General features: G+C 38.6%; 2 protein-coding genes across 2 annotated transcripts in view; one reads left to right on the top strand and one right to left on the bottom strand.

The window, feature by feature from the left end:
* Positions 1–10,236, bottom strand: part of LOC126558244 (isocitrate dehydrogenase [NAD] subunit gamma, mitochondrial) — a 517,410-nt gene that overhangs the window by 45,592 nt on the left and 461,582 nt on the right. The window lies entirely within an intron of this gene.
* On the top strand, positions 158–1,003 carry LOC126558992 (exosome complex component RRP46). The gene is made up of 3 exons (XM_050215083.1): positions 158–263; positions 340–575; positions 641–1,003. Exons 1-3 carry the CDS (start codon positions 158–160, stop codon positions 974–976), a joined length of 678 nt encoding a protein of 225 aa, XP_050071040.1. The 3' UTR covers positions 977–1,003.

Here is a 10,236-nt window from a genome sequence, read left to right as displayed (position 1 = left end):
TCAAATTTCCGACAAACACGAACTGATGGAAAAGCTGCTGAATAGAAAATGACTCAGAAAAGGTATCCTGTATACGCTCGATCCAGTGTTTGTTTATAGCCCCTTTTTGACATGTTATTGTACCGGCGAGAATTCCACCAAGCGCGTTTTCACGAAAATGGTTCTGGATACGAAAACAATGGAAAATTCACTTAATTTACGGCGCATGATATGTGAAACGAATGTTCTTTCACGTTCCGACTGTTCGGCGGCATTATCACAAGGTAAGTATTGTTGTGTGACGCTTCTAGACAGGCTAGTAATGTAACTGTTGTTGCTTGTGGTTTCCCGTTCCGACAGGAGCCACACAGGTGATGGTGTCGGCTAACGGTCCCGCCGAGGTAAAGCTACGGAATGCTGAATCGGAAAATTGCCACATCGAGGTACAGTACCGGCCAAACGCAGGGCAGGAAGACATACAGCACCGCTTGATGGAAAGCCTTATTAAACGTTCATTCGTTCGTGTTGTAGCGACACCCGCTTTCTGTCGCAGCACCGTGTACGTGTATGTTCAGGAAATGACCGATAAGGGTGGGGTAAGTAGCTGACGAAATTGTTTCCGTAATGTTCCTCCGTAACAATGACAAACCCACGTTTTTAGCTTCTGGCTTGTTCCATCAATGCGACCTGTTTGGCATTGATAACGAGTGGAATCGAGCTTAACTTTACGGTAGCAGCCGTACACTGCATCCTGACCGAGGATGGTGTAATGATACTTGATCCCGACCATAAACAAATGAAGCAGCCACACAGTTCGTTCACGTTTGTGTTCGATAGCATCGCGAAGAATTCGGTTACATCGTACGTGTATGGCAGCTTTACGCAAGAAGATTATGAAAAAGTTGTCAGTGTGTGTAGAGAAGCAGTGGATAAGATATTCAATTTTTATCGTAAAGTTTCGCAAAACATTACGAAAGTTGTAACGGATGATAGTTAATACACGGTGAATGAATGAATATGAATAATGTTTCACAATTTAAAAGATCCGATGCATTGGCTGGATGTAAACTATTTCAGCATAAGATTATATGTTAACGAACTCTACGATATTGGCTTACGACGCTAAACGAATTAGTTTGGTTCATTTTTGCTCTTCAAATATAAATCCTCGCTCCTGTTGTTCATATCACGCATCTGCCTCAGTGAGTTCTTCAGACTGCAAATCACTGTCTAATTTGGATCGCTAGAACACAGTAAGCTTCGACATTGAAAGATTTTCTAATGTAGTCGAAGCAACCATTGATCTTTTATGTATAAAGAAGCAGCCTGCATTAGAGAGGAGAATTGGTCGTTAGTGAACCTCTGAAGTAGAAAAGTGATACAATGAATAACAGTGTTCGTGTCTATTTATAAGTTGGTGTCGTTTAAAAAAAATCAAAGTAAGCAATGTTCTGAAAGGCGCTCCAGCCAAAGCTAGAGAGTCGAAAGTTGAAGTGGATTTTTTTTTTGTGTCTTATCAGTGTCGACTAAAACCCCGGCAGTTGGCAATATGCCAATAGTAAAAGAAAGCATGAACTTCAACACTCAATAGTTAAAATGACTATTGTTCCTTTTTTCCGAAAGATACGAGAGTACTATCAGCATCGAACCAGCTAGAGCAAGATATTCAGCGATGACTACGTACGCAAGTAAGTAAATTTTTATTTTCCTTATGTTATTTTATTTTATTTAAATTCCTTATTTCCGATATCCGATACCATACGTTTCCGATTCTTTCAATCACGACTACTGCTTTCCATTGCCATGAGTTTCTATGGTGTATTTCGACATATACAAAATCGCCGTGTTGAAACGTTTGCTTCACTCTTCCATGCTTCTTACTAAAACATGCGTCTTGCTTCTGTCTACTACTGCTGATTCAGCTTATTGGTGTTCGCTGGATTTCAAGAGAGTCGTCACAGTGCTTAGATGCATTGAAAACATAAATTCTGCAGGAGATTTTCCATGATGATGATAAGGAAGTAGACACCATCTACTGGACCTGAGTAATCAATATGTATTCTATACTATGGTTTCCATGGTATAGGTCATGATTCTAAAGTTGTTTTTGTAGGTGTCTTCCCGCAATCGCACATGGACCGCAACATTTAACAAAATCTTTAATTTTTTTATCGACTATTTTTTGCCAGACCTTTACACGAAACTTTGAGCCATCGCCTTCATTCGAACTTTACCCGGATGTCCTCGATGAAATTGTTGCAGGATCTTTCTTTGAAACATGTTCGGTACAACTACTCTGTCACTGAACATCACGCATTCGTTGACAATCGTTAGGGATTTGCGCCTAAGATAGTAGTGTTGAACTTCAGCTGGAAGATTCTTGGAACAGCTTGGCGATCCTTCACATATAAACTTGCAGACAGTTTGTAGCGTTGAACTGGATGTGGTTGCTTTCCGAAAATCTTCGAAAGATATCGGAACTTTCTGTGTTGTGTCGAAAAGAATGCTTGATAGATCCTCTTCTAAGCTGAGTGCTGCTCTTCTGTATGATTGTTCCGGTCGATCAATCGTTCGAAAGTTTTTCGCGGATACATGTTGCATTTTGAAATTATAGTTCATATTGGTAATTTTCCATCGTAGCAATCGGTTCACGGTGTGAAGTGGAATGCCTTTCCTAGAACCGAATATTCAGACGAACGGCTGATGGTCTATGAGCAGCGTGATGTAACGTCACAACAAATGCTTCAGCCATTTGGTCACAGCATAAACTAACTCTAATGCTTTTTTTCCGGTTGTCCATAGGTCCGTTCTGCGGGTGTGAGAGTTCGTCAAGAGTTGCAAAGCTTTCAGTTTTCCATCACTCCAATTTCGGTGTTCGACACGTCTGCTGGCACAATAATCGATAGGTTCAGATCGAAGTGCATTAGGAGCAACTTTAAATGAATTTGACTTTGACTTGAATCGGATGGAAGCTCCTTGGCACTCTGGTGTCCATCGCCATTTTGATTCTTTCTGTTGGACGATCCATACTCACTACACCAGACTAACTGTTAAATATCGAAGCTTGTATTTAACTAACTATTCAATCCTATCAATCCCAGCTTTTATTCATATATTTTTTTAAAATGCCTACTGAGATTGAAATCTCTATTTAGTCAATGCTGAGTGAGATTGAACTATCAGACCATCTGCTTTCTTCAAAAGCTGGTCGATGAATGATCGGACTTCCGGTATACTTGCTGCCTTTCCATTCCCCAGCCGTTGAAATACTCCTGGTGCTGGTGTCACTCCTGGTCCTGGCTTCGAGCTGAAGATTAGACATCGGCCAGGTCGATGATGCTGGAGATTATGCTCTTCTGGAGTCGGAATAGTTTGTGATTAGCCTCCAATCCTGTTGAGAGGAACGGAGTGGTTTTTGCCAGATGAATCGATTGTTTCGATGCTTGTAAAAGACTGACTTTCGTGTCATCTTCCCGGGTATCCGATTCGAATGAATCTTCGAACCACCGAAACCACTTTTGGCTTTTGGAAATTTTGGCAATATAATTTATTTATAACGTTTGTGCCTTGGTTTTGAAATAAAATGTTCCAACGAAATAAAATGTTCCAAGCGTCATCCAATTTGCCTGCATTCTTTGAAAAATATTAGCACGATCGAAAATCCGAGTGAAACTAGGATCCTAGGATCGCCATACACTACCCCTCTGACGTGTTCTAAATGGTCATGGAAGCCTAATGATTTCGCGTCTCTATAGTAGGTGCTGATCGCTTAAGAATTTCAAGTAAGACTAGGGCAGGTGGCTGCAGATGCGCCAAGGGCGCCACGGCAGGCTGTTAAAGTGCCATCCGGGCCGTTCCCCTTAGTGAAGATTTATTACCCAACGAGGTAGTATCTGCAAGTCTAGTTAGCCATTATATTGCCGTTGTGGCCTAGTAGAACGTTAAGCCAAGAAGAAAAATAGGAAGTAGAAGACGAAACACAAGACTGACTATCCAACTACGTGGCATCAGCAAGTCTAATAAGCCATCTGATGACCACCGTGATCTTAGAGGTCGTTAAGCCCTGACGAATCCGTTTTGAATGAGAGAAATGGCATATGATGGTACAAACGACACTAAACCATTATTATTAATTTACTTTATTTTCAATAAGTTACCTTTTTTGCTTTGTATACAATTTTATACTTTATCTACAATTTTATTACAATCATTACACAAATTCTGTTTTTTTCTGTTCCATTCTTTTTTTTTTTTTTGCTTTAAATAATAGCTCGCTCGACCATGCGACGACCCAAACTCTGTTACACTGCCGTTGATTTTTTACCTTTCACACACACTGTCGATCCAATGTACAGAGTTGACACTTAAAAATACTTTGCATAACGACCAACGCACGGGGTGGTGACGTTGACAGTGTATGTGCGCTTCCTTGCGTGAAAGTGATGTCCTTTCACTAATGTACTATGCAACTTAGCCTAAGAGTGTGTGTGTGTGTAAGTGGGATCGTAGTTCTGCTGTAGGTTTGTTCTTTTCTTCGGTCCTATGCATTACAATGTTGATTATTACGAGATTTGAACAACGCAGATAGTACAACGTTAGTAGACATGTGACGTTTGGGGATGTTTTGGTTTTACAGTGCCGTGGGTGGTGTCTTGGGCATGTTCTGATGAGGCTTTGCAGCCCATTTTTTTTTGGTAATCGATTGTGTTTTGCCTCATTCAATCGTATCTGCTTTACCGTGTCTAACGCGTATGCTCTGCATCTATGAGATCAGATTATATATTATTCGTTTTATTTTATCAGCTCTCCCTCTCTGCTCTCTCTCTCTCTCTCTCTCTCTCTCTCTCTCTCTGTCTACCTCTGTCTGTACTCTTGCACGCTTTACCTCCATCGTCACAGCAGGCGCGGCTCGAGAAGATATGTAATGAAATTAAAATCGCACCATTGCAGCACATCCTGCATACACGCACACTCACACACACACGTTTACATACATACATACTTATAGCAATTGTAGTAGCTGTTGCTTGCACATTCACGCACACAACTCGAACTATGTCCCTGTTTCTTAAGCCTTTTTTTTACTACACAATGTGTGGGAGTCGTTCGACAAGTCTCTGCCGAAGCTTCTCCGATTGAACCACTTCGAGCTAACCATCTTCTTTTGTTACAACTCCGCCTTTTTTGGGGGGGAAGTTACACACCGAACGCCACGGTGGTTAAGGTTAAAAAGTTACGTGACGCTCTATTATTGCTTTCGAGTTGAAAATAGATAGCTTGTTTCCGTTTGTGTGTTAATCATTTTTGTGTGTTTTGTTTATGTTTTACTTCTGTTTTCTCATTTATCTACCCCCTGTGGGTCCCATTCTCCTTCCCTCTTGTCTAGCTTTTAGAGTTTAGATCTAACTTTTTGCCTTTATTTTTCGATTTTGTTTTCTCTTGCAAAGGAAACACCCATATTTCTAAAGCTTTTGACAGTAGTAGTATTTCGGTTGCAAGTGGGACTTAGTAGAGGTTTTGTGATGCTTTACGTTTGTTCGTTCTATTTGCGTGTGTGTTTTGTGTATGGTTTTACTTCTTGTTTTTTTTTTTAATGCACATTCACATTCAATACACTAGAAATTTGCACAAATCTTAGCTTGCTATAGTAATAATAAGTTCCTTTACCATCCACTACTACCTTCCTATACAGATTGCACAGCAGTCAGCTTTTGTATGTGTGTGTATTTGGTTTCCGTTTTCCATTTTCATCTTCAGTTACTGTTGGGAAAACCTCGCTTTCTTTCCCCATTTTTTGAAATGGATCACCACACCAACTGAATCAGAGTGTTTGCTTGTGTGTATGTGTGTGTGTTGAAAGCGATGGAGATTGTAGTTTTGAGTCCTTATATATCCAACTAATGGTTATGCTACTCCGTACTTCATGCTGGTCTGGAAAGCTGACGCTATAGACCTCCACACAAATAATACAAACTCTCTAACATTTGGACACATGTCCATCCTGCTGCCTTTTGTATCTTTTCTTCATTTCCACTTATTTCACTAAGTTCGCTCTACAAATCCTATAAGTAAGTACTTTACAAAAGAAATAACCAAAACAATAACCGAAACAAAACGTGCATCATCTCTTCCATTGCATTATGACACACCACCAACTATGTTCGATTTCTTTTCTATGTATTGAGAAACTTTCCCCATCTACGGGTTCGTCTTAGTTTCGACAATTTAGTTTGGAATTTTGTTAAGCAAACCAGAGGAACCGTGTGTTGTACCGTCCTCATCGGTTTGTCGTATACATTGAATAAGGCGGCTAGTGGATTTTCGACAACGCTAGTTGGTGTCCCAAACTGAAGCTGCTACGGATGCTGGTGCGTTCACCAACTTCCCAGGAGCTTTCGTGGTGTGATCCTTCCGGTGTAGCTTGCATCCTGTTGCATATTCGAGGGGATGGGGGGGGGGGGGGGGATCATTTGCCCAATGTTGTCTTGTGCCTCCAATCCACGCATTTGCTCCGAGAAAAGTTTTACTGTATTAAATATCTGCTTACGTGTATATACGTGTGTGTTTTGGGAGGGGGTGTATATGTATAGATTTTGTTTTTCTTTAAATATATGTATATATGAACTTTTTGTGTTGTTTGCAATAAATTCTTAATCTCTCATGTACAAAAAAAGCCCAATCGTTTTTTTTTCTTCTCTAGCGAATTCGTATACTTCATTTGCGGTGCATCATCATCGTATAATGTTTGAACGAATCATCACAATGTGTGTATGATCGTTCGGTTGTAGTTCAAAATTTAGTAAATTTTTGTTGTTGTTTTTTTTTTTGTGTCGTAGATTTTTACGACTTTTTCAGCTCGATTGAATAATTCTCTCCAAGGGGGGAAGTTTATAAGAAAACATAAAATTGCATTCAAAAATAGGTTTGCTAACCAATAAATCCATCGTTAAGGATGTGAAAATGATAAAACAAAAGTAAAAGAATCATCGATTCATTTCAAACTTGGTGCGATAAATGCAATAGGCTAAACTGTTCGACTTGAAAGTCATGCAAACACACTTATAGAAAGAATTTTGTAGTAAACAGTAATACGATCTCTGCCGTATACTCAATAAACCTGTTTCATGTTTCTGCTTTTGTGTGGCGTGTTTTTTTTTACCCTCTGTTGATCAATATGGTCGATCAATATTACGTACGTATTTGAACTGTTTCTTAAACGATCATCACAGTGCCACCTATCCTCGTGTGTTTCTGCTTGGTACGATAGCATTCTTTAAAAGTGCGTTAAATCATCGTTAAGCTGAATAAAAAAATATAGTTAACCAATACATAATAGCGTAATAAGATAAGACAAAATACATAATAGCGTAATAAGTGAACAACAAGTCACAAACAATGTACGGAAAATAAAAGAACATAATAGAAGAAAAAGCAATGGACAAATGCGGTCATAAACCGTAATGCTGAAATATAAAAATAATAGAAAAATAGGGAAATACTTACAAAAATTACAACCGAACACTAAACATAAAGTAAAACAAAGTAAAACAAACAAAAAGGACAATGCTAAGCAACAAAAAAAAAAAAAACATAATGTTTGAAAGGTTTTCTCTTTTATTTCAGCGTTTTTTTTTTAAATGTTCGATATAGCTTTCTTTTGCTTACTCGTCCTGTTTCCTTCTTATGTATGGTTTCTTTTTGTTTTGTTTGCTGTTCATCTTTTCTTCTTCGGCATAATCATTTACTTACTAGCGTATTTGTTTTCGCTTAACCCTGCTTTCATCTACACGAGTTTTTTTTTTGCTACAATTCATCCTGCTTCAGCCCAACTTGTTTACCTTCTTTAGTGCGTGCTTGTTTGTTTGCACGCTTTTTTTTTGTTCTATTTCGTTCAAGTTTTCCCACCAATTCCGGTTACTATATTTACAGCACAAAACTTGACCCTTTTTTACAACACAGTCTGAAGCAAAAGAACATGATTTTGGGAGTGTGTTTGTGTGTGTGTGTGTTTTTTTTTTCATATCGTTGTATTCATTCGGTGCTGCGGTTCATTTGAAGTACGCTTTTCCACGTTAGTGACACTTCTAATGAACAGCTTGAACTGCATTTGAAAATATTGAACAACATTGTACATAGTACATTCGCTATTTCACACACACACAACATTCACTCCGTAAAACATTGGATTATAATTGAGATGTGTGGAAAAAAAAGGTAACAATGTGGGGATAGAAGACGGCGAAAAGGAAACGAGATTAAACTGTTGGAAAAAGAAAGAAATAAAAAAAAACAATCTATTCCGGATTATGTGGAAAACTAACGACAAATTGAAACTAAAAAAAGGAAGTATTTACCGGTAGCAATTAGTAATAATATTAATAATTAATAATTTTCATAATTATAATAATAATAATAATGATAATCGCTACTAACTAAAACTTTGCCTGTGGTGTGTTTGGTTGGCCTTAAGCAATTATTACACATTACAAACATTACATTACACAGAAAAGAAAAAAATAAACAGTAGCAACGGCATTTCTATTTTTACAGCTAAAAAAAACCTATACTCTAAAATGCGGGATGCGCGAGATGAAGAAGAAACAAGATTGGTGGTAGTGGCCGGTGGCGTTCGGGATGTTTGGGGCACTCTTGCTTTGTTGGAAATGAAAGCCCCGCCATTTTGCTGCTGATGTACACATGTATCAGCTAATGTGTGTGTGTGAGTGTGGTGTATATTACTGTATTTTTAAACTATTATATTACGCACGTTTGTTTGTTCTTGTGTTGGTCGCTATCCTTCAATTTACAAAGGGCGCCATTTTCTAGCTGTGTACCAAAAACGGCCATTTTGTGTGGTACAAGAAAAAAAAACAAATAAACGTTTGCTGAGATTTGAAAGCTTCGTTAGTAAACTAAATGCTGTTTGAGCTCTTGCACAATTGTAGAAAAGAATTGGCTGTGTGTTTGTGTGAATGCATGAAACATGTGAAACTAATGCAAAAATAACTACTAACATGACAACTTGTTTTGTTCACTTGTACATCATTTCATCCAGCCCTCGAATTTTCTCTTTTTTTCACCATTCTTGTGCATTTTTCTTGTTTGCTTTTTTTTTGTTTTGTTACCGACAATCCTCTTTCCCACCTCATCTTGCGTTCGATTGTTCCGCATCACGCGTTTTCGCTTGAATTTAATATAAATCGTACTTACATACCACTCCTTCCTTTTCCTCATCTCATCTCTGCGCTCTTCCTTATCTATCTAAACGTTAACGAAAGGATACCATTCATAATCTCGTGTCTCGCGTTTTACATGATGTTTGTGTGTGATTTTGTGTACATGTGTTGTGTGTATCTTTTTTTTATCTTTAATTAAATTCGTTGATGTCTCTCTTCCTCTTCCTCTTTCTCTCTGGGTTGTAGTTTTCAACCCGATCTTCCAATCCTTGCCTAATGTACATACCGGCCTATTTTCCATCTTGTCCGGCTTTTTTCGCTTTTCTTTTTTTTTCTACTGTAGTGTTTGTGTATTTTTTTGTGTGTGTGTGATCAATAACATAATTTATTTTCACACCATATTTAATTCTGTGTTTATAGTGCTTTCCCTGCTTTTGAGAAAAAAAAACCCCACTTTGCTACACAGTTTGGTTTATTGCTTTTTTGTGTCTTTCGAAAAAAAAAATTAAATACCTTTTGCCAGATAAAACAAAATTAGAATTTTTGCTTTTAATTAGCTTGATGTGCAATGTTGATTATGTGGTAGCAATCATGTACAACACATCCGCCATCTTTCGGTTCCTTTGCCGTCAAAAAAGCAGCGCGTCACGGTGTGCGTGAGATACTTACGATCCTTCGGGCACAGGCAGCTACGAGTGATCGTGCTGCAGTAGTAGTAAGCACTGAGCACACAACCCCTTTTACAACACCAGCAAATGTGTGTGTGTGTTGTACACTACCCTTACGATTTGGTAACATCCGGGCTTTCCGTTGAAAAATGTCCTCCGTTAGTGTGTATGTTTGTGTTGTGTTCTCATCATGTGTTTCGTGTGGTTAATTAATTTCTAGATGCCAACTTTAGGCGTAGGATTGCTATTTACACACGCTTGGTTGCTTTTTGTTCACCCGACACAAAGAGACTAAATACATTCCGTTCACTTCTCTTACGTTATCCTGTTCGATATTCACACTTTTTCCTCTTTTCCTAGTTGTTGTTGTTGTTGTTGAGTAGTTGCTTAGCTTCCTGGCGCTACATGCTCGC

This window comes from Anopheles maculipalpis, chromosome 2RL (genome assembly GCF_943734695.1).
Source record: "Anopheles maculipalpis chromosome 2RL, idAnoMacuDA_375_x, whole genome shotgun sequence".
Lineage (NCBI taxonomy): Eukaryota > Metazoa > Arthropoda > Insecta > Diptera > Culicidae > Anopheles > Anopheles maculipalpis.
The sequence above is the reverse complement of the archived record's forward strand: the minus strand, read 5'-3'. Positions and strand labels throughout refer to the sequence as shown.